General features: G+C 38.7%; 1 protein-coding gene across 2 annotated transcripts in view; it reads left to right on the top strand.

Moving 5' to 3' along the window:
• Positions 1-4,224: 4,224 nt before the first annotated feature.
• Positions 4,225-25,836, top strand: part of CRY1 (cryptochrome circadian regulator 1) — a 92,296-nt gene continuing 70,684 nt past the window's right edge. For both annotated transcript variants that reach the window (XM_077762019.1, XM_077762018.1), the window contains exon 1: positions 4,225-4,979. In XM_077762019.1, the coding sequence (XP_077618145.1) occupies positions 4,822-4,979 (158 nt within the window). In that variant the 5' untranslated portion in view covers positions 4,225-4,821. The remainder of the gene's footprint in view (positions 4,980-25,836) is intronic.

Genomic DNA, 25,836 nt, shown 5'->3' with positions numbered 1-25,836 from the left:
GAATAGAGATGGTCACAGGACAGAAAAAGGATCTGTGGCATAAAAACATTAGCCAATATTTCACAATATCATATTGCCACATTTGTAATTATTTACACTTTCTAAATGCATTTGGTCAACAGAAAGGACAAGAACCGCCAAGAAAACCATTCACAAGTACATCTGTGTGGACTTAATCAGTTAACAGATTGTATCAGTCAGTGTTCAAGGAGGAGACAGAAACCACACAGTAAATTCAACAGGGAATGCTTCACAAAAAGAATAATTAATTGTAATGGGATTTATAATTAATTATAATTAATGAAAAAGGGGGAATGGGAACTGTGACAAATGCCCCAGGCCTGAGAGTACCAGAGGAAAGACCAACTTCGGGGAGTGCCCGGGGTCTTTTCCAAGGATGGGATTCAGACCCCTGGAGACGGTGTAGTTGTAGCTGAATGAGCTGATCATATGGTTTACTCCTTCATTATTTGTGTGTTGATAACACATGCCAAAAATCACCTCTGCAAGATGGGGTCATGAGAGAACACAGGCTTTCAGTTTAGAGGCTGACACACTTATCAAGTGTTCTCATGAAATTGAAGAGATATTGATTGTTCCAACAATGTTGGCAGTTAAAAGAATGTTTAACAGAACTCTTGGTAGATATTTTTGAGCCTGTGTCAGGGTTGTTCGTAGAGTCCTAAAATTTTTTTTTTTTTAAATGTTTTATTTATTTCTAGGAGACAGAGAGACAGCGTGAGCAGGGGAGGGTCAGAGAGAGAGGGAGTCACAGACTGAAACAGGCTCCAGGCTCTGAGCTGGCAGTCAGCACAGAGCCCGACGCGGGGCTCGAACCCACGAACCGCGAGATCATGACCTAAGCGAAAGTCGGACGCTTAACCGACTAAGCCACCCAGGCGCCCCTAAAATTTTTAAATAGTAGAGGAAACTTAGAAATCAACTAGTCCAATTTACTCCTTTTATAGATGCATTAATCAGGCCAAGAAAGCCTATGTGACTTGTTCAAGATCATTAACTAATTAATTAGTGGCTAGCTGAGACTATTCTCCAATCTCTTCTTCTTAATCCCATACTCTTTCTACCCCATGATGTTGGAGCCAACCAGAACTTCACAGATTCTGACGAGGCTTCCCATCCCTCCTTTAGACATAAATACTCTGAAGAAGGAGAGGAATGGTGGTATCAATGAGGGATAATGTATATAGGATAATGTATATAAGGAAAGACCTTAGTTTCAGAAACAGTCTTGGTTTTCTTTATTTTATTATTTTATTTTATTTATATATATATTTGCATATGGTACCTTTTATTTCCACACATATTTTGTCTTTTTTTAAATGTTTATTTTGAAAGAGACAGTGGGAGCAGGGGATGGGGGTGGGCAGAGAGAGAGAATCCCAAGCAGGCTCTACTTTGCCAGCACAGAGCCTGAAGCAGGGCTCAAACCCATGAACTATGAGATCATGACCTGAACTGAAGTTGGCCGCTTAATGACTGAGCCACCCAGGTGCCCCTACTTATTTGTATTTGTGAGCTTTAGTGTCTTCAGCAGCAAAGCAGGCATAAATTATTAATAAATAATAAGCTGCCTCAGAAGATTATTATGAGGGTTAATAATAACCTAATATGCTTCTCACATAGTAGGTGCTCAATAAGTAAATAGCTATTATTAAATGGTTACTCCTTCTCCATAATAGATTTATTAAAGTAACTACCTACATGCCATAAAAAACCCTTTAGTCTTCAAGGGATGCACAGTTGACAGTACTGACACTTTTATAATAAATCAGTACTTTATGTATAAATGAAAGTTACACATCCACCCACATACAGCTGCCTGTTAGGAAAAAAAATCTGTTTTTTATTAAATGAACAAATGGCAAACACAAGTCAACTCTACACAAATCAATATTTTTTCTCTCCATTCCACAATTTCATTTGGATATTTGAAAACAATTCTTATGCCTTTAGACATAAGATACTTACTTCAAAAGTGCCTACAGCAAAACACAAAACACTGTATTTTAGAAAGTACAATAGACCCTGGAGAATGAGGCAAGCCAAGGGAGGACAGAGCTCTGTGTGCTACATTCTATGCATAGATGACGGACCCATAAGAGTGGTAATTACCCAAGACTCATCTCCACTGATAAAAAATGACAAATATTTAATACTTTATAGTGAACAAAGGGTTTTCATATGTATTATTTTAAATGCTCTGCAGAAACCAAAGAAAGGGTACTATGCCCTTTTTATGGCAATAGAAGCAGGGGTACGAAAGACCATCCAGACATTGTTTCATTTAGATGACTGAATTTACATTACAGCTGTATTAGTTTGCGAGAGCTGCTGTAACAAAGTACCACAAAATGAGTGGCCTTGAACAACAGGAATTTATAGTCACATCGTTCTAGAGGCCAGAAATCTGAAATTAAAGTGTTAGCAGGGCCATGCTCCCTCTGAAGCTGCCAGGGAAGGATCTATTCCAGGACACACTCCTGGTTTTGAATAGTGCTTGGCCTATGGCAGCAGAACTCCAATCTTCACATGGCATTCTGTGTGTGGGTCTGTCTCTGTATCCAAATTTCCCCCTTTTGATAAGGACACTAGTCATATTGGATTAAGGCCCTCCCTAATGACATCATCTTAATGTCATCATCTGCAAACACCTTATTTCCCAGTAAGGTCACTTTCACAGGTACGACGGGTTATATGAATCTTAGGACACAAGTCAACCTGTAACAACTGCCGTATCTTCCTCCTTTGAACCTTGTCTGACACATTGGTGGCAGACAGCCTTCATTCATTCACTCATTCATTCAATAAAGATTGGAAAGCATGTGTCAGACTCTAGACTGGGTACTGATGACGCAAAAAGCAAACTGGACAGACACCCTGTCCTAGGGAAGCCACACTTTAGAGGGAATCGGAGACATATTATTATGATAATAAATACTATTATTGAACACATACTTCATGCTAGCTATTAAAGTTTTTCATCTGATCTTTACAATAGTATGATAAGTAATGTATCAGAGACACACCTGGGGAGATGGGTATTCATCCTAAATCTGCTCCGGATGACAGGAATATTTTCACAAATTAGGTAGCACTTCACCTGAGTCTAAAGGGATGTGTAAAAATATACGAGGTAGCTCAAAGGTTGCTGTGGTGAACAGCAGATTCTGAAGAAAGTCTTTTATAAAGGAAAAAAATAGCACGTGTAAAGGTTAAGAGACATATTGTAAACTCCACCACGGCTGAGATTTTTCCTATTTTTGTTCTGTTCGTCTGAACACTTTGAACAGTGTCTGGTTCATTCAGTAATCGTTTAATGAATATAAGGGCATCACACGTGGAAAGGAATGACATGGCCTGACGCTCACTGTCGCTAGAAAGGCAGACAAAGGCCCTTTCATGAAGAGCATGGTCACTCACACTAAAGGTAAGACATCAGGGCTAAGAGGTTGATGATACATAGACAGTACGAAGGTATTCCGCCCTGCTCAGTACTCCTATTCCCCAGAACACGTCCCAGGGTGCCGCACCACGAGGGACAGAAGAAAGAGGGGGACGCCAGCTCCACACACTCCAAAGTAGGGTTCTTTGGCCAAAGCTGGATTGGAGCACAAGTCTAACAGAGATTCCTACTCTCCTTCCAACTCATCCTGCCCTCACTCTCCGCCGGACTCCCCCGCCGACTCTTGGCCGACACTTGGCTGTTTTCAGGCCTTCCGGGAATCCCACGAGAGGTAACCCTGAGCGCGCTCCGGACCGCCGGCCGCGCCCTCCTTCTCTCTGGAACGCAGCGAGAGCGCACGCGCGCCTTCCGAGCCGAGCGCGCGCCCGCGAACTCCCCGCATCCCCGTGCTCATCCGGGTCTCAAGTCACTTCAGCCAATAGGGGACGCTCACGGCCTCCGGGGGCGGGGCTAAGCCTTCCCTCACATGGGGCCTGTGGTACCGCGGGCGCTTGTAGGCGACCGATGCGCGGAGAAAACGGGCAGAGGCAGGGAGCCTATCGACCGGGAGAGGGTCGACGGCTTTGAATTCAAGCAGCTGCCGCCCCCTAGAAGCGACTTAATCGCGAGCCGATTCCTCAGTCAGAGCCGCTGTAGTAAACACACTTCAGAAACGTGAGGTGCCGGGGGTCACGTGGGCAGCACCCCCTCCAATGAGGAGCCGGGGGCGGGGCCGAGGCCGCTGACGCGGCGGTGGCGGCGGAGTCACCCGGGCAGCCTCGGGACCGGTCACCGGCCGGCAACGGTCCAGCGGCCTCGACTGCCACCTCCGTGCTCACTCCTCTTTCCCGGCCCGAGAGACACCGCGGACGACTGTAGCTGAATCCCCACTTATCCCTCTCGGTGGCTCGTCTTAGGCGGGCCGTTTTCTCCTCCGGGGCCGCCTCGGTGGGGCGAGGTTTCCGTGACGAACCTCCCGGGGCTGCCGGTGCCGACCGGGGCCGTCGTGGCGGCTCGGACTCGTGGAACGTGCTCACTCCCCGGGGTCCGAGGCCCTCGGAGAGATGCGCCTCGTCCCGGCGGTTGCGGCGGGCTCCGGCTCGTAAAGGGCGTCACACCCGGACTCCTCTGACTGGGCAACCTCCACTCATCTTCCAGCGGCGCCTCCAGCGCCCTTTGCTTCTCCGATCCCCTCCTCGGACTCATTTTTTCCTTTCCCCCCTCTGCCGTCCTTTCCCCACTCCTTGGGTGTGGCGGTTCCCCTGGAAGCGGAGGTGTGGGTTATGAGCCGGCCCTTCCTTCCTTGAATTTCTCGCTGGGGGAACTGGGCGAGGACCGCCGCCCGCCGCGCCCCCGGGATGGGGGTGAACGCCGTGCACTGGTTCCGAAAGGGGCTCCGGCTTCACGACAACCCCGCCCTGAAGGAGTGCATTCAGGGCGCCGACACCATCCGCTGCGTCTACATCCTCGACCCCTGGTTCGCCGGCTCCTCCAATGTGGGCATCAACAGGTGGCGGTGAGTCGAAATCCGTGGGAAATGGGTTCCGGGGTCTAATGAATCAGGACTTGACTTGCAGGGGACAGAATCTGAGGTTTTAGACGTGGGGCCGCCGTACTTAAGCTGTTTTAGAATTAAGAGTGTCTTGAGTACTACCCAGAATCGACTTGATAGTTCTCTGGCTGGAGAGTGCTGGCACCCGGGAACACCCTGGCCTTCCTGTGTGTTACAAGCCTCTGCGCTAATGGGAACTCCTCCCCTGATTTTATGGGGAATTCTTAGCGGTGGAGTTAAACATCTTTCCAATTCGCAGTGGCGCACGGATTGGTTTTCTTGGCCTCTCCGTGGCATTCGAAAGGATTGCGGCTTGGAGTGTTTACGTTTGTGTCTAGGTAACTCATAGTGTGGAGAAAATCATTCATTCAGTACAGGCACCTCCAGATCCACTGTTCGTCCACCTTGAGGCTGCCTTGGGAAGAGCAAGGGAAACATTATCTGGTTTCCCTTTGCTCAGCCCTTCCTCTTAACTCCTCCTTGTGGTTGACTAGACAAAGCACAGTTTTTCTTTCTAGGCAAAGTATAAAGCCTTCTAGGGATCAGAACACTGGAAGGAATCTTAGAGAAGCTTTATCATCTTTCCCTGAAATACCAGGCTAGGTGATTGTTAGGCCCCCTGGTGGACATAAAAGCATTTGTTTAACAGATAGGTTATTGACCACCCAGTTGTAACAGGCACTGCTTTAAACACCAGGGATAATAGCAGTGAATGAAACTGACACCAATTCTTATCCTTTACAGCACACGTCCCAGAAATTCACATATACAGGTGTTTGATGGTGATAGAAGCTGTGGAGAATTACAGAGCAGAGAAAGTGGGGTTATCCTTGCAGTTTTAAGTACGTGATCAGGAAAAACTCAGAGAAGGTGGCAGTCCAGCAAAGTGATGAAACAGGTGATGAATTGCAGATACCTAAGGGAAAAGCATTCCAGGCAGGGGGAAGCTGTGAGGGAAAAGGCCCCGCGGTGGAAAAACGTGGTTAACCTTTGGAGGAAGCAGCAGCAGCAGCAGCAGCAGCAGCAATATGAATGGGTCAGAATAGTGACCCATAGTGAATGGTGCTAGTAGTTGAAGTCAGAGATGTGATAGGGGCCAGACTGAGTAGAGGTTTACAGGCAGTTGTCAAGATTTGGGCTTTTTCTCAAGGCGAAGTGGGAATGATTACAGGATTCTGATCAGAGAAGGGGTGTAATTTAAGGTTTTTTTTTTTTTTTTTTTAATGTTTAGCTTTTGAGAGAGAGGGAGACAGAAAATCTAAAGCAGGCTCTGAGCTGATAGCAGGGCTCGAACTCACGAACCATGAGATCATGACCTGAGCCAGAGTTGGATGCCCAACTGACTGAACCACCCAGGTGCCCCCTAACTGAAGTTTGATAAAAATTTCTGTGATCATAGTTCTGAGAACAAGCTGAATTGTGGGGAGAAGGTGGACAAGAAACAGGAGGCTGTTGTGTTCATCCGGGCGAGAGATGATAATGGCTTGGACCACAGTGATATCGGTGGATATGGTAGGAAGTAGTCGAATGCTGAGTGTATTTTGAATGGAGAATCTGCAGTATTTGTTGGCTGACTGGAGATGTGCTATGAGATAAAGAGAAGGAATTAGGAATAATTTCAAAATTGTTGATTTGAGGAACTAGAAGGATAAAGCCGCACTTGGCCAAGAGAGTGAAGTCAGTTGCAGGAGCCATTGGAAGGGTGATTGGGGTTCTCTTTTGAACTCGATTAAGTTTGAGATGTGTTTATTACACATCCAAATGGAGATGGCAGATTGGCAGTTGGATATATTTGGAGTTCAGGATAGATTTCCAGGCAGGGGGTATGAATTGGAGAGTCATCAGTTGATAGATAATTTTTAAAGCTGTTTATTCACCCATCCATTCATTGAACAAATATTTGTCATGCACCTACTACATGCCAGGCATTGCTGTAGGTTCAGGGAATTTAGCATTTACAAAAATAGCTAAAAAATTCTTACCCTGTTGAAGTTATATTCTAGTGGAAACATGAGCTATATGAGAACATTAAGAAAGTGAGTGTAGGGGCACCTGGGTGACTCAGTTGGTTAAGCGTTCGACCTTAGCTCAGGTCACAATCTCTCAGTCCGTGAGTTTGAGCCCCACATCTGAACTGCTGGCTCAGAGGCTGGAGCCTGCTTTGGATTCTGTGACTCCCTCTCTCTCTGCCCCTCCTCCACTCGCTCTGTCTCTCTCTCTCAAAAATAATTAAACGTTAAAAAAAATTTAAAAAAAAGTGAGTGTAGAAAGAAAACAGAGGAGGTCCAAGGACCCGGCCTTGGGTACTCTAATGTGTAGAAATTGTGGAGTTGTGGAAGAATTTATGTAGGAGATTGAGAAGGAATAAGTAGTGAGAGAAGAAGAAAGCCCAGAAGAGTATGGTGCCTTAGAAGCCAAGTAAAGAAAGTATTTCACAAAACGTGTTTTACCTATGTCAGGTGCTGCTGATAGGTCAAGTGAGATAAGGACTGAAAACTAAAAATTGTATTTAGAATTTTGAGGTCATTTATAGTCTTGACTACGAGTGGTTTAAGTAATGTCAGAGGCAAAGCCTTTCTGGAATGGCACAAGAGGGGGTGAGAGGTGAGAATTTGGGACATAACTCATACAGACCGCTCTTTTAGGGAGTTTTGCTGTAAGGGGATCAAAAAATGATATGGTGCCTGGATTGGGATGTGAACTCAAGTTTTTTTGGTGTGCTGATGGGAATGATACAGCAATTGTATGTAAAAATGCTTATTAGCAGAATTGATTAGTAGATTCTGGGAAAAGATAAATGTAATATATTTTAATGTATTAATAATATCTTAATATGGTTATAAGTCCCTTTTCATAATGTTGTTAAAGAGGATTAAATTAGCTAACAAATGTAAAATGCTTAAAATGTGACTGGTAGTAGTAAGCACCTGTTTGTTATTTGCTACGAAATTGAAAGCCCAAGGTGAGTAATATCTAATTAAATGTTTGCAGTCAGTTTCTTCTAGAGCATTTGATTAGTTTATAAAATCTAGACCCTAAGCTTCTGTAGGATAGGGGTTATAGGGGCACCTGAGTGGCTTAGTCAGTTAAGCGTCTGATTTCGGCAAGTCATAATGTCATGCATGATCTCATGGTTTGGTTTGAGAGTTTGAGCCCTGCATCAGGCTCTGTGCTGACGGCTTGGAGCCATCAGTCTGCTTCTGATTCTGTGTCCCTCCCCTGTTCTCACACATACACACTCTCTCTCTCAAAAATAAATGAATATAGCAGCACTCTCAATGATAGCCAAAACATGGAAAAAGCCTAAGTGCCCATCAACAGATGAATGGATCAAGAAGATGTGGTTTATCTATACCATGGAATACCACATGGCAATGAGAAAGAATGAAATCTGGCCATGTGTAGCAACATGGATGGACCTTGAGGGTGTTATGCTGAGTGAAATAAGTCAGGCAGAGAAGGACAAATATCGTATGTTTGCATATAGAGGAGGATTAGGAGGAACTTAACGGAGGACCGTGGGGGAGAAGAAGGGGAAAAAAATGGGGGAGAGGGAGGGAGGCAAACCATGAGGGACTCTTGAATGCTGAGAACAAACTGAGGACTGATGGGGGTGGAGGGGAGGGGAAGGGGGGCAATGGGCATGGAGGAGGGCACTTGTGGGGATGAGCACTGGGTGTTACATGGAAACCAACTTGACAATAAACTATTAAAAAAATAAAATATTTAAAAAAAATTTTTAAGCAATAAATGAATAAACATTTTTTAAAAAATTAGAAAAAGGGTAAGGGTTATATATTGCTTATCTTTGTATACCCAGCAACTCACAGTGTCAGTGAGTGAAATAAAACTTGTAAGCACAGTAGAATAGTCCCACATTTTCCTTTTTAAAGGATTTTTTTTGTAACTACTACATATTGCCCTTTCTAAAAGATTGGTAAAGATGTAAATAATGAACAGAGAGGTTTTTTTTCTACTAAACAGTAAGTTATAGAAAGGCAGGAACAGAGTTTTATTTAGTCTGTTCTCACAGCACCAAATTCAGTGCTTTTCATATAGTTGTAGTTCAATTACTATTGAATGAAATGACATCTAGGAGTCAATAGTTTTATACTTACACAGCTTTATGCATTTCCTTACTGACCATAGGATAATGTGCAGTCTCTCCTTAGCTTGGCATTTAGGCTGTCTTGTGGGTTTCTACCTTCTTTTCTTTATAGCATTTCCTTCAGTCAACAGCCTTTTCTAGATTTTTGGATTTAATGAAGTTTATTTTACCTAAGTAAATTAACAAAGCTACCTTTTAATATTGGTGTCATTTCATTTAAAAAGGATGCTTTAACATTTAAAAAGAAAGTTAGAAGGACATTGTTGCAAAATAAAAGATAGTCCTTTGACTTGAATAAATGAAGCTCTATGAAAATTCACTTTGCCTCATCAGTGAAAACATTATCTTGAATTTGTCATATTTGGGATCAGATGATTTAAAATATTTCAATTCCTGGGGTGCCTGGGTGGCTTAGTCGGTTGAATGTCCGACTTTGGCTCAGGTCATGATCTCACAGTTTGTTCGTTCGAGCCCCACATCAGGCTCTGTGCTGATAGCTTAGAGCCTGGAGCCTGCTTCAGATTGTGTGTTGCCCTCTCTCTCTGCCCCTCCACCACTCACGTTCTGTTTCTCTCTCTCTCAAAAATAAACATTAAAAAAATAATAAAATATTTCAATTCCTGCTCATTTGGTATTGGGCATGGAGACTATGTTAAAAAATAAATAAAATATTTCAATTCCTTCCTTATCTCTTATTAAAATTATACCACGTAAACACTTATATATGAATGTTCATAGGACTATTATTATTCATAATTTATAATTTGTAATCGTCAAAAGTTGGAAACAGCCCAGGTGACCATCTACTGATGAATGGTTAAGCAAAATATGGAGTATCTATACAATGGAGTCTAATTCAGTCATAAAAAGAAATGAAGTATGGATACGTGCTACAGCATGGATGAACCTTAGAAACATTCTGCTAAGTGAAGAAGCCAGTCACAAAATTCCACATATTATTTGATTATGTTTATTTGAAATATCTAAAATAGGTAAATATATGGAGACAAAGTAGATCAGTGGCTTCTTATGGCTAGGTGGGTTGGGAGAGTTTGGAGGTGGTAGCTGAGGGGCACAGGGTTTCTTTTTGAAGTGATGAAAATGTTCTAGAAGTTAGTGGTTGTATAACTCTTTAAATATACTAAAAAACATTGAATTTTACACATAAAAAAATCTACTCACCCCTTTCAGGTCTAGTCCACATAGCACTTTTTTCTTAATATTGTTTATATCACTTTGGGATGCTTTACAGTCTTGTGAACTCTTTAAAAAATTTTTTTAATGTTTATTTATTTTTGAGAGACAGAGAGACAGAGCATGAGCAGGGGAGGACAGAGAGAGAGGGAGACACAGAATGTGAAGCGGGCTCCAGGCTCTGAGCTGTCAGCACAGAGCCTGACCCAGGGCTTGAACTCACCAGCCATGAGATCGTGACCTGAGCCGAAGTTGGATGTTGAACCAACTGAGCCACCCAGGTGCTCCCAGTCTTGTGAACTCTTATGTCATTTTTTGATATTGCTTTCCACATCACCATAGTATTTACTTCTTTAATTTCTAATATTATCTAGTCCTCATAATTCATTTCTCTTTCTTTTAACAGAATGTAACTCTTCTTCCTGAAGAGAAGGTACCATTTCATTCAATCAGAATTTTATTTTTCATTCATATTTATGGCAGGCACTGTTTTGGTACTGTGGATACAACAGTGAATAATAGAGAGTGTCTGCCCTTCAGGTGCTTCTAGTCTAGGAGGAGATACAGGCAATAAAACAAATATGTCAGGTTGTGAAAAGTGGAGAGAAATAAAACACAATGTGATAACAGAGACCTAAAGAAAGGGAAGTAACAAGGCTCTGCAGATTATCTGGGAGAAGAGCTGTCTTTGTATTATCCGCAGTGTCTAGCATAGTTTCTCTTACATAGTAGGCATTTGATAATTTTAAAGTTTTAAGCCTAGGGTTTAGGAGTGAGACAGTTACTTCATATAACTTTGATGCTAATGTGTATTTTAAACTCACCAATCTCTTCAGCTATACCCCAATTTAAAAACTCACGTTTTTTACAGCTCTTTTGAGGTATAATTGACAGATAAAAAGTGTATATATTTAAGATGTACAACATGATGTTTATATATCTGTATCTCTCTCTGTAGATAAAGATGTTTTGATGTGAATCTGATTTTTGATTATTCTCTTTTACCCTTTTTTTAATGTTTATTTTTGAGAGAGAGAGAGTGTGCGAGAGAGAGCAAGAGAGTGAGAGAGAACATGAGGAGGGGAAGGGCAGAGAGAGAAAGAGACACAAAATCTGAAGCAGGCTCCAGGCTCCAAGCTGTCAGTCAGCACAGAACCTGATACTGGGCTCTAACTCACAAGAACTGTGAGCTCAAGAACTCTGAGCTGAAGTAGAATGCTTAACCAACTAAGCCACCCAGGTGCCCCTCTTTCATCCTGACTTTATTTTTGGTTTGCTTCTAATCAGCACTTGGACATGCTATAAGCAGAAGAGCTCAGTAAGAACAGGAAAACCAATAGAGGAACAAAAATCTCCTTTGAGTACATTCCTCTCCTGCAACTGTGTTTCTGTGTTCCTTTGTAGCCAGATTTCATGACCAAGATGTCTAATACTGGCTGACTTCATTTCTTTATCTTCTACTCACCCTTCAGTCCACTCCAAACTAGTCTTGGTTCCACCTGCACCTACTCCATCGAAACAATTTTCATCCAAAAGATACATGAAAATTTTTCATTCCTTGACTTTTTACTGTGTTTCACATATTTGACCACACTTTCCTCTTCTTAGAGAACTCTCGTTTGTTTTTTCTGCCATAGCTATTACTGTTCTTCCTTGACTTCTCTTTCTCTCGTCAGCCCTTAAATATCCTTGATGTCTGTGATCTCCACCCGTTTTTCATTTTACATAATTACTAGGCAACCTCATCTCTCTTTGAAAAGTCAGTAACCATTCATTTGCCCAGAATTCACAAATCAGCATCTTCCGCTCATATTTCTCTCCTGATCCCCAGATATGTATCCATTATGTATAAATTCCCTGCCTATTTGATTGTATTATATTACATTAAACTCAGCTTGTTCAAAACAGAGATCATCTTCTCCATTATCTCTGTCTCAAAAACAAACTGATTTTTCCTGTGTTTCCTATCTTCATAAATAATACCACTATTTACCCAGTTGCTCAAATTGACAGATTAGATTATTAATTACATATTAATTTGTTCAACAAATATTTGAATTCCTATTGTGTACCAATCATTTTGTTAATTTTTGTGGGTAAATGGAAGTCAGTAGATAATTTCTCTGTCCTCAGAGAGTTTACTGTATTTATTCAAAAATAAAATAGGGGCGCCTGGGTGGCTTAGTTGGTTAAGTGTCCGACTTTCGCTTAGGTCATGGTCTCGCGGTTCGTGGGTTTGAGCCCCGCGTTGGGCTCTGTGCTGACTGCCAGCTCAGAGCCTGGAGCCTATTTCAGAGTCTGTGTCTCCCTCTCTCTCTGACCCTCCCCTGCTCACGCTGTCTCTCTCTCTCCTAGAAATAAATAAACATATTATAAAAAATAAAAATAAAAAAATAAAATAATCACAGAAATACATTTTTCTATCTGCACTGTCACCTTAGCCCATATAATTTGAATAGTTTACGAATCATTGTCCCCCTTGCCCTTCTCTAATTCATTCTCTATACAGCAATCAGAGTGATCTTTTAAAATTGCTAATCTCTTCATGTCCTTCACTCTTTAAAATCCTTTCATGACATTTATTTACCTTTAGATTAAAGTTCAGAAAGCTGTAGCATAGTTTAAAATCCCTGTGTAATCTAGTCTTTTGCTCTTTTTTCCAGCCTTAGAGGATAGCTTTGCTAAGGCATTTGAGCTGAGCCTTGAGGTATGGGATGAATCTTAACACAGAATGGAAGGAAGAGAATTCCATCCAGGCTGAGAGAAGACAATTTCAGGCTAAGGAAATAACGTGAGGGAATCCATAGTATTCTGCTACTGGTATAGATGTTGTAACTGAGTCATATGCTGCATGAAAAGACAGGAGATATTGTTTAGTACTCTTTTAGTTTAGTGCTCTGGATGGTTTTGCCTGACTCAAATATGCTTAAACAGAAAGAGAATTGATTGACAAATGTAATTGAACAATCCAAAGAAAAGTGGCTTTAGACATGAGTTGGTTCTAGGGCTCAGAAGATATCTCCAGTACCAAATTTCCCTCTTTGTATCTCCAAACTCCAGCTTCTTGGGCTGTCCTCTGGTGGTAAAATATAGCAATAACAATAGCAGTTATAGTAGTAAAAAGCGTATGCTCTGCCCCAGAAATCTCAGCAAAAGTCTGTGGCACTTCAGTGGCAGTTCTGTGCCATACAGTGGACTCAGTTCTGAAGTTACTGAAGTAGAATGAGTAGAAAGTAAGTGGGTACCCTAAAACAATAGATGCCTATTATGTAAGAACTCAAATCAGAAGGTGGGACCAACTTAGAAAAACTTGTTGAAGAAGTATAACTTTGGCAGCTGAATAAATGATCAAGAAGAAAGAGACAGTATAACAGTGTGGCGGCTTTATCAACAGTCCATTGAAAGATAATGTTGGCTTTAATTAGGGAAAAGTGTATGGTAAAGGAGAAGATGCAAGAGAGTGATTGTGGAGGTACAATGGACAGTTTAGGTCACTGTCTGAGAAAGGCAGTTTCAGAGAGCCAGTAGAATGAAAGATTCTCATCCTTTGTACCTCTTTGACAATTAGACATTAAGTCAGAGAACACAGGAATAGACCATATTTAGATGAGGAAGAGAATGAGTTTAGTTCAAGTCATCAGTGAATTTGAGGTACTGCTAAGATATCAACATGGGAAATGGAGAAAATAAAACTTCAAGTTTGGGGATTATAGATGTTAGAACTGTGGTTATGGTAACAATTCCTATATAATTAATAGGCGAAGCATGACTGATGATATTGGGTAGAATAAGATACGTCAAAATCTTGGTAAATATTATATTTAAGATGAATAGAAACTGGTGAAGCAAACTGAAGAGAATCAGTCAGAGGTAGAAGAGGAGCCAGGTAAGTACTGTATTATGGAAACCAAAGGTGGCAAGTATTTTTCTTCATTGTGCTGAAGAAGCAGGTTAGGATGAGTTTTGAGAGTTTTTAGGAAAAATTGCCAACGACTTCAAAATGGGCAGAAGAAAGGACTGCATGTCTTGAATATTGAGCAATGGACCTTCCTGGACCTAGAAGACCCTCCAGAAATTATATTATTCTGATTTAGGGATATGTCCTTTTGTCGTCGATTGACTAGACTATACAATTTTATAAAAAAGTGTTAAAGGCACAGTGTAGATGAAAGTTATGGTGCTGGGAAAACTGAACAGCTACATGCAAAAGAATGAAACTGGACCACTTTCTTATACCATACACAGAAGTAGACTCAAAATGGATTAAAGATCTAAATGTGAGCCCTGAAACTAAAAAATTCCTTGAGGAAAACACAGGCAGTAATTTCTTTGACATCAGCTGTAGAAACATTTTTCTAGATATATCTCTTTATGTAAGAGAAACAAAGGCAAAATTAAACTATTGTGACTATACCAAAATAAAAAGCTGTTGTACCGTGAAGGAAACCATAAACAAAATAAAAGGAATCGGAGAAGATATTTGCAGGATGGTATATCTGATAAGAGTTAGTATCCAAAATATATGAAGAACTTATACAACCCAAAACCAAAAAATCAAACAACTTGATTAAAAAATAGTCAGAGGACCTGAATAGACATTTTTCCAAAGAAGACATACAGATGACCAACAGACACGTGAAAAGATGTTCAACATCACTAATCATCAGGGAAATGCAAATCAAGACCACAATGTGATTATCACTTCACACCTATCAGAATGGTTAAAATTAAAAACACAAGAAACAGGTGTTGGTGATGATGTGGGAAAAAAGGAGCCCTTGTGCTCTGTTGGTGAGAATGCAAATTGGTGCAACCACTGTGGAAAACAGTATAGAGATTCCTCAAAAAACTAAAAATGGAAATATTGTATGATCCAGTAATTCCACTATGGGTATTTATCCAAAGAAAATGAAAACACTAATTCAAAAATGTGTATGAACTTCTATGTTTATTGCAGCATTTTTTATAGTTGCCAAGATAGAGAATCAACCTATGTATCTATTGATAGATAAAAGATAAGTAAGATGAGATACGCATGCAAACACACACACACACACAGACACTGGAATTTTACTCAGCCATCAAAAGGAATGAAATCTTGCCATGTGCAACATGGTTGGCCCAAGAGGGCATAATGCTAAGTGAAATAAGTCAGAGGAAGACATATACCATATGATTACACTAATATGTGGAATTTAAGAACAAAGGAACAAAGAAAAGAGAGACCACCACCACCACCAACAACAAAACTAGACTCAAATACAGAGAACAAACTGGTGGTTACCAGCGGGAGGTGGATGTGGGGGTGGGTGAAATAGGTAAGGGGAATGAAGAGTATACTTACCTTTTTAAAAACATTTTTTTGGTGAGTCTTTTTGATTTTGAGAGAGAGAGTGAGAATGAGCTCAAGTTAGGGAAGGGCAGAGAGAGGAAGACACAGAATTTGAGAGAGAGAGCAAGAGAGAGAGCTCAAGTCAGGGAAGGGCAGAGAGAGAGGGAGACAGAGAATCCAAAGCAGGTTCCAGGCTCCAGGTTCCATGGTGTCAGCACAGATTCCGATGCGGGGCTTGAACCCACGAACTGTGAGATCATGCCCTGAGCCAAAGTTGGACACTCAACCAACCGAGCCACTCAGGTGCCTAAATTGTTCTAGCCCTTTCCTCTAAAATGTTTGTTTTCTGTTTTTCAAGATGCTGATTTGAAGTTTTGTGGCTTTGGTTTATTTTATTTTATTTTATTTTATTTTATTTTATTTTATTTTATTTTATTTTATTTTATTTTATTTAGAGAGAAAGAGAGAGTGCATGAGCGTGGGCGGGCCAGAGAGGCAGACAGAGAATCCAGAGCAGGCTCCTGGCTCTGAGCTGTCAGCACAGAGTCAGACGTGGGGCTCGAACTCACAAACTTTGAGATCATGACCTGAGCTGAAGTCAGATGCTTACCCGACTGTACCACATAAGAGTACATTTATCTTGATGAGCACTGAGAAATGTATAGAATTGTTGGATCATTATACAGTGCACTTGAAACTAATGTAACACTGTATATTTAATTACACTTGAAAAAAACATTTTTTTAAAGTTAAGATTTAGAAAACTGATAATAGATGGGCGCCTGGGTGGCTCAGTCGGTTAGGCATCCAAGTTTGGCTCAGGTCATTATCTTGCAGCTCTTGTCTTCGAGCCCAGTGTTGGACTCTGTGCTGACAGCTCAGAGCCTGGAACTTGTTTCAGGTTATGTGTCTCCCTCTCTCTCTGCCCCTCCCCCTTTGCAGTCTGTTTCTCCCTCAAAAGTAAATAATAAACATTAAAAAATTAAATAAAAAGAAAACTGATAATAGAACAAATGTTTCCTGTCCATACCAATGCAAATTATTCCTATTCATGTCATGCAAATGAATTTTGTACCATGGGCAGGGTAAATCTCTGTATGCTAGATTCTCATTTGAACCAGTTTTAATATCTTACTGGTTTCTTCATTCATTATAATGAGTTAAAATCTTTGCCATACATTCATTTAATATTTTTAATGTTTTTATGAGAGTCATGATTTTACTGTTTTGAAAATTATACTTTAACTGTTACAAAGGCCTTTGGCAAACTGAGAGTAGCTTCAATGTAGTTGTAAGATCAAAAACCAGATTATGTAGTGTGTTACTGAATTTGTGTGTGTGGCTGGTGTCGGGGAGAAGGGCAATGATTGAGGGATTGATGAAGAGAGTTTTTAATGGGAGAGATAAAACATAAGTTGGTTGCACAGATTCTGGACAGGCTGAGGAAGGTGAATTTTGGGCACATCACCAGACTTACAGTTAAGACAGGATGATAAATAGGAAATAAAATATACAGATAACATGATGGCCTGAAGATAGTGTTCTTTGAATGACAGACTGAAGTGAGTTTAGAGTATCTGGTTCTCTGAAAACCTAGTTTCTAATCCCTGCTTTCCTACTAAGTAGCAGTGGGACTGACTTTGAGTAGGTCATTGGCCCTTTGTTTTATTCATTCAGGAAGCATTCATCAGGAACCTGTTTTCTGACAGGCACTTCGCAAGTCACTGGGGATTCAAAGATGAAAGTCTTGACTTCCCTGTCCATAAGGAAACTTTCACACTGTTGAAGGACACAAAATTAGAATGTAAAAATAGGGCCTCTGTAGAAATATGCAAATCTTTGGAGCACAGAGGAGAGACAACCCTGGGGGAAGGAGAGGGAAGAAATAGGAGTAGAGATGGTTAGTGTGTGTGAAGAAGGGGGTGAGAGGAAGGAGGGAGTGAGATACTGGTTTGAGGAGTTCCAGATATTTCCAGAATACTTCTGATGAAGGAGATTCTTGAGTCTGTCCTATGAAAAGGGAGATACCAAAAAAGCCCTAAAACTGGAACCTGCAGTTAGTTATTTGAAAAAGGCAAACATAAAAAAGAACATATACAACATAAGTGTATATTTGAAATCTTTTGATGTAAGGCGAAGTTCCGGAGCTCACTTCTTCTGTTCACTTTTTTATTCACATCTGTTCCTTAGGTGATCTCATCTAGTCACATACTTGAATATCTCATGAATTCCTATCATGCATTTCCTGCCCTGACCTCTATCTTGATCTCCAGACCTACATATCCAGGTTTTTATTCAGATTCTGAATAAAATTCTTAAGCTTGGTTTTGCCTCCATCTTATCCACCTCCCATGATTTTCCTATATCACAATAAGTGGTAATATTCACCATGGTGCTCCTAGGTGAAACCTAGGAGCCATTTTTACCCCCTTATAACCTTATGTCTTGTCCTTCAGCAGTTATTATGGCTTTTCCTTTAAAATAACTTTCATATTCTTTCAGATCTCACCCTTCCATTGCTGTGATACTACCAACATTTTTTTCAGGACATTGCAATAGCCTCCTCACTTTTCTACTTCCATTTTAAACCTACCTTCCCAGCCTGTTTCATGTGGAAAGCAGAGGAATATTTTAAGAACCTTAATCACCAGATTACACAAAAGGGGTAGATTCATGTTGCTTCTTCATTATTCAGTATTGGCTTTTCAGTCCTATGATAGCAGTTCTCAGGGGTTGGTCCAGGGATGCTTATGGATTCCTGAGACTCTTTTAGTTAAGCCAAAACTACCTTCATAGCAATACTAAGACATTATTTGGCTTTTTAACTATGTCACTCTCGTATGTATACAGTAAGTTTTCCAGAAGCTACATTAGAAGTAATGACATTATTGCGGTGATGGCTAATGGAATGTTTACTGGTGTAGTCTTATGTTTTAAAATTTTCTCAGCTCTAATTTCTTACATAAATGTTGATATTACCTATAAGACAAAGCTCTTTGGGATTATTCAGTAATTTTTAAGGATATAAAAGTTCCTGAGACCAAAAAGTTAACATAGGTATTCACCATGTACTTGTGGGTTGAATGTATAAGTGAATATTGTTTTGATGATTTTGTTGTAGTTTCATGTTGGCTTTCATGCATAAATTACAGCCACAGTCTGACACTATTTTCTTTAAAGTTAATTAAAACCTTAAAGACCCTTGGGAAACAAACTTGAGTGCAAAATTTCTTCAGTACATTTTTTTCTTATGGTCTATTTTAAATATCTTATTCATAGGTAATAAAGTTTTTTAGTGATTCACCTTTTATTGAACCATTTTGAAATGTACAATTTAATTTTCAATAAAACAGCTTTTTTTTTAAAAAAAATGAAGTATAGTTAACACAGTGTCATGTTAGTTTTAGATATACACCATAGTGATTTGACAAAAAAAATGCTTTCTAGTCATTTAATGAGTATGCATAAAGTTTAATTTAATCATATGATTACAGTAAGAAGTTCAATTGACATAAGCAAGTTTAGCTCTTGACATACCCAGAACTTTATTTTTATTTTTTATTGTTTATTAAAAAAGTTTTTTTAATGTTTATTTTTGAGAGACAGAGACAGATACAGAGAGCAGCAGGGGAGGGGCAGAGAGAGAGGGAGACAGAGAATCCGAAGCAGGCTCCAGGCTCTGAGCTGTCAGCACAGAGCCCGACATGGGGCTCAAACTCATCAATGGTGAGATCATGACCTGAGCCGAAGTTGAACACTTAACCAACTGAGCCATTCAGATACCCCTATTTTTTTTTAATGTTTACTTATTTTTTGAGAGAGAGACAGAGCATGAGCGGGGAGGGGCAGAGAGAGAGAGGGAGGAAGAATCCCATGCAGGCTGATAGATAGCATGGAGCCCGATGTGGGGCTCAGTCTCACAAATCAAGTGGGATGCTTAACTGAATCACCCAGATGCCCAACATGTCTAGAACTTTAACTGATTGAAACAGGAATCAGATGTACTGGAAAGCAATAGCCTGCTTTTCTCAAGCTAAAATTATTCTTGGCTATCAGTCAGTGTTGGCCTCTGTAAGTTTTACAGAGGATGAGGAGGGATTGTATGATTTCTGTGATGATAATAGAAAAATAATTATTAGTAATATAAAAGATGTAACTTCAGGTGTTTAATATTGTGACATTTTAAAATTAATTCTCACATTTTTATTTAGTTTGGATTGCGTATTTGTTTTAATTAGATATTAGGGTTTCCTAGAGATGAAAGAAAAATGCTATTTTAATGGGATTCTCTGGACTCTAATTACTTTTGCCATTTTTATCTTATTCCAGCTCTACCCCCTCAGTAGCAACAATAACAACAAACTAAATATCTTGATGACATTTGTGGTGTTTTATTTAAGTTTTGCTGTTTTAAGTATTATAAGCCAGGAGGAATTAAAAGGCTATAAATAGAATGACTTAATATTAAATTACTGTGCTGTAGTGTATATATACTGGAGAATGTGCTGGGCAGTCCTTTTATTGGTATTAACATGTGATAGGTAGTCAATTCTTACTTTAGGGTTAAAATGCTTTTTTTATTATAGAGTTTAATGTTGCTCTTTTTTGTAATGAGGATCATAACATTGGGTCATATAATAGGAATAAAAGGCGAAGATTGAATCAGTGAACGGGAAATACTAAAAAGGACATATACGGAGGTTTTAGAAAAGGAGACAACAATGATAATTTCAAGTCTTGAGGTCACAGAAATGGAGACAAATTTAGAAGGAGCTAGTTTGGGGGTTAGAATGATAAACTTGGCTTAAGGTGGATTAAAGTTAAGGTAATGGTAGGATATCCAGGTATAGTTGTTTAACAGGAACTGAAACTAGGAAGGGAAATTGAAGCTGGATGAATATGTATAATTGGAAATAATCATTTGTGAGATAATTAAAAATAGGAAAATTATGAGAATACGGAAACAGGGACATATGAAAAGAAAAAAGAAATGGCAGTCTTTGTGATTTTTGAAAAAAATATACACGTTAAAACTTTTTTACCCAAACTTTTATGGTTCATATCATTAATAATAAGCTTCAAAGGGCCTTTCCCATCCAAAGGTGATAGCAATATGTACATACATGCTTTTCTAATACACTTATGTTTTCATTTATACATAAAAATCTTTCTTCTATCTAGGATTTTATTGACACTGAGGTTGAACTTTTACTTCTTTTACCTCAAATAATGGTCATTTTCCTCAAAATGGTGGTCAGTCATTCCAATATTACTGATTAATATCCCTACTGAACTGTTATCTTAACCATACACTAAGTTTTTAATATTTTAGTCTGTTTCTAGGCTATTTAATTTTCAAAGTGTGACTTTTTTCTGATGAAGAATGACTATAAAGAATTCAAACAATGTGAAGAAAGTATCTCTAATGTCACTCCTGAGAATTATACTATTGGTAATAGTTTAAAAATATGAATGCATATGAATATGTGTGCTTATTTACATGTAAACTTTAGCATCTCTATTAAAATATGTGGGGCATGTGGGTGGCTCAGGTCATGATCTCCTGGTTCATGAGTTCAAGCCCCACGTTGGGCTCACTGCTGTCAGCCTGTCAGCACAGAGCCCGATTTGGAGCCTCTGTCCCTCTCTCTCTCTCCCCCTCCCTTGCTTGTGCTCTCCTCCAAATAAATGTTTTTTAAAAAATGTGAATAATTCATTGAACATTGCCTTGGGAGTCAATTTTGTTAGGTTTGTGATAATGCAGTCATGTTAGCCTTGTAAAATAAATCTGTAACTGTATATCTTTTTTCTGCTCCTTAACAGAATAAATAACAGGAATTTTATGTTCCATAAAGATTTACTAGAATTCACCCATAAAGTCTTTTGGGTTAGGGGCTTTTGGCAGGAGGCAGATTGTTTTTGTAGATGTCTCAGGGTATCTGCCCAGTTCACACATTAAACTGCCCACATCAGAACCCTTATTGAAAGGATGAATTTAGCTTTTATTTTAGTAGCTTATGACTCTGTACTCTTATTTTTCCTTTTTCTTCTGTGGACAGTTTATTGGATCTAGAGTTGATACTTGACCCAAGCTGTACCAGTTTGGATCTTGGAAGTTTCAGAAGAGTACACAGAGACTCTAGTTGGTTGGTATTGGGCCTTGACTTTGAGTAGACATAACAAACTAGGAATATTAGTACAGGAAAGTGATTGTAGAAAGAGGGAAAAAACTAGGACATGTGTAGAAAGGAACAAATGAGACCATTCAGTTCCAAAAAGAAGCAGGAATGTTGGGTTCCTAACATTATAGACTCCCTTAGCTTGACTGTGCTCCTTGGGTACAGGTTCCATGAGATAGATACTCCAGTATTCTCCTAATAGTTTCTCTTTTGTTTTCTTTTGCTTGACTTAGTTTGAGTAGATTTCTGTTTATTGCAGTGAAACAATTCCTGACTTAGATCACCTTTGTCATACTTTTCAATTCCATTGGTGTTTATTAATTTTTTTAGATTTTCTTTTAAGTCAGTTTGGTAATTTAATAATAATTCATATTTTCCTAAAATGTCTACCATTTAACCTAAGTTTTACATTTTCATCTGTATTGCCAAAGTTGTATGCCCTATTCTTTTAATTATCACTAGAATTTCTATTATAATCTCTTTTTCACATTACTAACAGGTATTTGTATTTTCTCTTTTCTTTGTTTTCTAGTTAGATTGCCAGTTGCTTTTCTGCTTTATTGATCTTTTGAAAGCACAGCTCCTTACAGAGGAATACAGAATATTGTCAAAGAGTTACTTCTACAAAAAGTGTCAGGCCCAGATAGTTACGTAGCTGGATTCTACAAAACTTTTAGGAATATGTAACTTTGGTGCCATAAAAAACACTGTTCTAGAGCATAGAAAAAGGAGAGGAAACTACAGTCCAATATTATTTAGGACAAAATATACACATTTATTAAATAGAATACAAAATCATATTTAAAAATACACTCTATATACATATTGAAAACGCAGGGATAATTCAGTATTGGAAATACATTAACATAAATCTCTGTACTGATATATCAAAGAAAAATCACATGAGCATCTTCATTGATGCTGAGAAGACTTTTCTTTCTTTCTTTCTTTCTTTTTCTCTTTCTTTCTTTCTTTCTTTCTTTCCTTCCTTCCTTCCTTCCTTCCTTCCCTCCCTCCCTCCCAACATGGGGCCTGAACTCAAAACCTGGAGGTTAAGAGTCACTTGCTCTTTTAGTCTTAATAAAAATTAGTGCTAAGCAGAAATAGAAGGCTACCTTTTTAATGTGGTTATATAAAAAAAAAATAAGCTCAAAGTTAGCACCATACTTAATGGGTAAGTTTTGGAAGAATTTGTATAAAATTGAAAATAAGATACAAATGCTTGCTATCATCACTATTGTTATCTTGTACTAGAGATACTACCTAATGTAGTCTAAGAGGTATAAAAATGGAAGAGAAGGTAAAATTATTGCTATTTTTAGATACAGTTATACACATGAAATATCTAGAGTCAACTGAAAAAAAAAGTTACTACTAATAAAAGAACTTAGTGATGTTGTGGGTATAGTTTTTCTTAACCTTAGGTACAGAAAGTTAAACTAATCCTTTGTTTCAAGACAAATTATCATCATTGGTATGTGTAAAGTCTCTATCTTATTTTCTTTCTTTATTCTTTATCTATTTGAATTTCCCTTCTCACATACACAAGTGTTTTAATACGTTTACATTATGTTATTTTCAGAAAGTAATTGTATAGTGTATGTTATATTGTTTATATTCTAATATATTTATTTTTTTGTAATTATGTTCTTGCAAAATAAGTATTGTTATTTTGTGTGCACTGATTTTTAAATTTACATGAAAATTATTGTATACCTTAGTCTATCTTTTTTTTCCATAAGCAGTAAAATTTTAGTTTTAAAACTAGATCTAGTGATGTTGATACNCTCATTGCCATGTAGTATTCCATCGTGTAGATAAACCACATCTTCTTGATCCCTTCATCCGTTGATGGACACTTAGGCTCTTTCCATGTTTTGGGTATTGATCTGGCTGCAACATCTGTCACCCCATTGATCGCCAGGGTTGATAATTCTAATCTATTGCTTCTAATAGCTGTAAAATACTTTGTGAGACATTTATTTCATTTTACCTGTTACCTTAGTGATAGCTACCTATTTCCAGGTTCCTGAAATCACAGATTGTGTTGCAGTGAACATCCTTGTACATGGTTCTGTGTAAGGATTTCTTTGGAACCTATATACAAGTGAATAGAATTGTTGGGTTATAAGTTAGCCCTATATTTTGTTTGACTAGGAAATGCCTGATTGCTATCCACAATAGACACATCAGTCTGTATTCCCATTAGCAATGAATCAGTGTTATTTTTTTAATGTTTTATTTATTTTTGAGAGAGTGGCAGAGGGTGATCAGGTCAAGGGCAGAGAGAGAGGGAGACATAGAATCTGAAGCAGGCTACAGGCTCTGAGCTGTCAGCACAGAGCCCAGTGCGGGAATACAACTCACAAACCACAAGATCATGACCTGAGCCAAAGTTGGACGCTTAACCGACTGAGCCACCCAGGCACCCCTGTTCTTACATTCTTATATCCTAACATTTAAAAATTATCCAGCTTTCTTAATTTTACCAACCTAATGAGTGCAAAGTTATGTCTGATTATTTGAATTTGTGCTTTCCTGGTTACTAATACGTTTGAAATTTTTCTTGTAATACTAGCTTTGGAGATTTTATTCTTCTGTAAATTGCTTTTTAATAATTTTGCCCATTTTTCTATTGAAGTTGCTGTTTTTTAAAATTTTTGTTGGAGTTTTAAAATACATATTAAAATATATGTTAAAAGATGTATTAATATACATAAAAATGTATAATATATATTAAAATATATAAATATAAAACATATAAAATATATTCAAAGATTTAAAAAAATGACCAACAAGCATATGAAAAGGTATTCAGCATCATTAGTTATTAGGGAAATGCAAAACAACAGTGTAATACCATTTTATACCAAGTAGCTAGGATGGCTATGATAAAAGCATATTTAAAGGAAAATAAGTGTTGGTGAGAAGATGGAAAAATCTGAACCCTCATACATGGCTGGTTAGAGTGCAGCCACTGTGGAAAAGTTTGATAACTACAATTATATGACCCAGCAATTCTACTTTAAGAATTCCAGAAGAATTGAAAATAGTCATTGAAAGAAAATTTTCTACATGATTGTCCATACTAGCTCTATTTACAAAAGGTGATAACCACCAAAAGGTGATAACAACTCAAATGTCTACCAACTGATGAATAGATAAAATGTAATACATCTATATAATGGGAAATCAGTCAGCCATAAAAAGAAATGAGACATACAACAACATGTCTGAAACACTATACTAAGTGAAAGAAGCCAGATACAAAATATCCCATACTTACAGGATTCCATTTATGTACAATATCCAAATTAGGTAAATCCATAGGGAGAGACAGCAAATTAGTGTTAGCCTCAGGGAGGGAGCATGAGAAATGGAGAGTGATTGGTTAACAGGGACAGGATTTCCTTTTAGGGTGATGAAAATATTTCGAATTTGAGGTAATGATTACACAACATTATGAATTGAACTAAATGCCACTGAATTATATGCTTTAAAATGTTTAATATTATGTTATGTGCATTTTACCCCTGAACTGCAAATAGCTTTCATTATATATATCAGAGTTTGAAAACATTTTATGTAAAGGGCCAGATGATAAATATTTTAGACTTTGTGGGCTAAACAGTCTCTGCCACAGTGCCCAGGTGTAGCATGAAAGTAGCCATAGACCATAAACAAATGAACATATCTGTGTTCTAATAAAACTTTATTTACGAAGCAGGCAGTAGGTGGATTGGTCCTTGAGCCAGTTTGCTCACCCCCTCCTATAAGTAAACAACCAGTTAGAACCTTAAGAAGAGAAATCCTATTTACAATAGCAACAAAGAGATAACAGTACCTAATAAGAACTTGAATTCAGATACAGTACAGAGACATTGGTGATTGGATTTTATTTTTTGCCTAAACTCTTGTTTTCAAATAAGGGATGAGGGAGGAGTGGAATAGTTAGTAAGTTGCCAGTTTATGACCCATGAGACTTCCTTGAGAACATTCTTTCACAGC

The sequence above is a fragment of the Crocuta crocuta genome, unplaced genomic scaffold (assembly GCF_008692635.1).
Source record: "Crocuta crocuta isolate KB4526 unplaced genomic scaffold, BGI_CrCroc_1.0 scaffold193, whole genome shotgun sequence".
NCBI classification, from domain to species: domain Eukaryota; kingdom Metazoa; phylum Chordata; class Mammalia; order Carnivora; family Hyaenidae; genus Crocuta; species Crocuta crocuta.
Note: the sequence above shows the minus strand (reverse complement) of the source record. Positions and strands in the feature narration are given on the sequence as shown.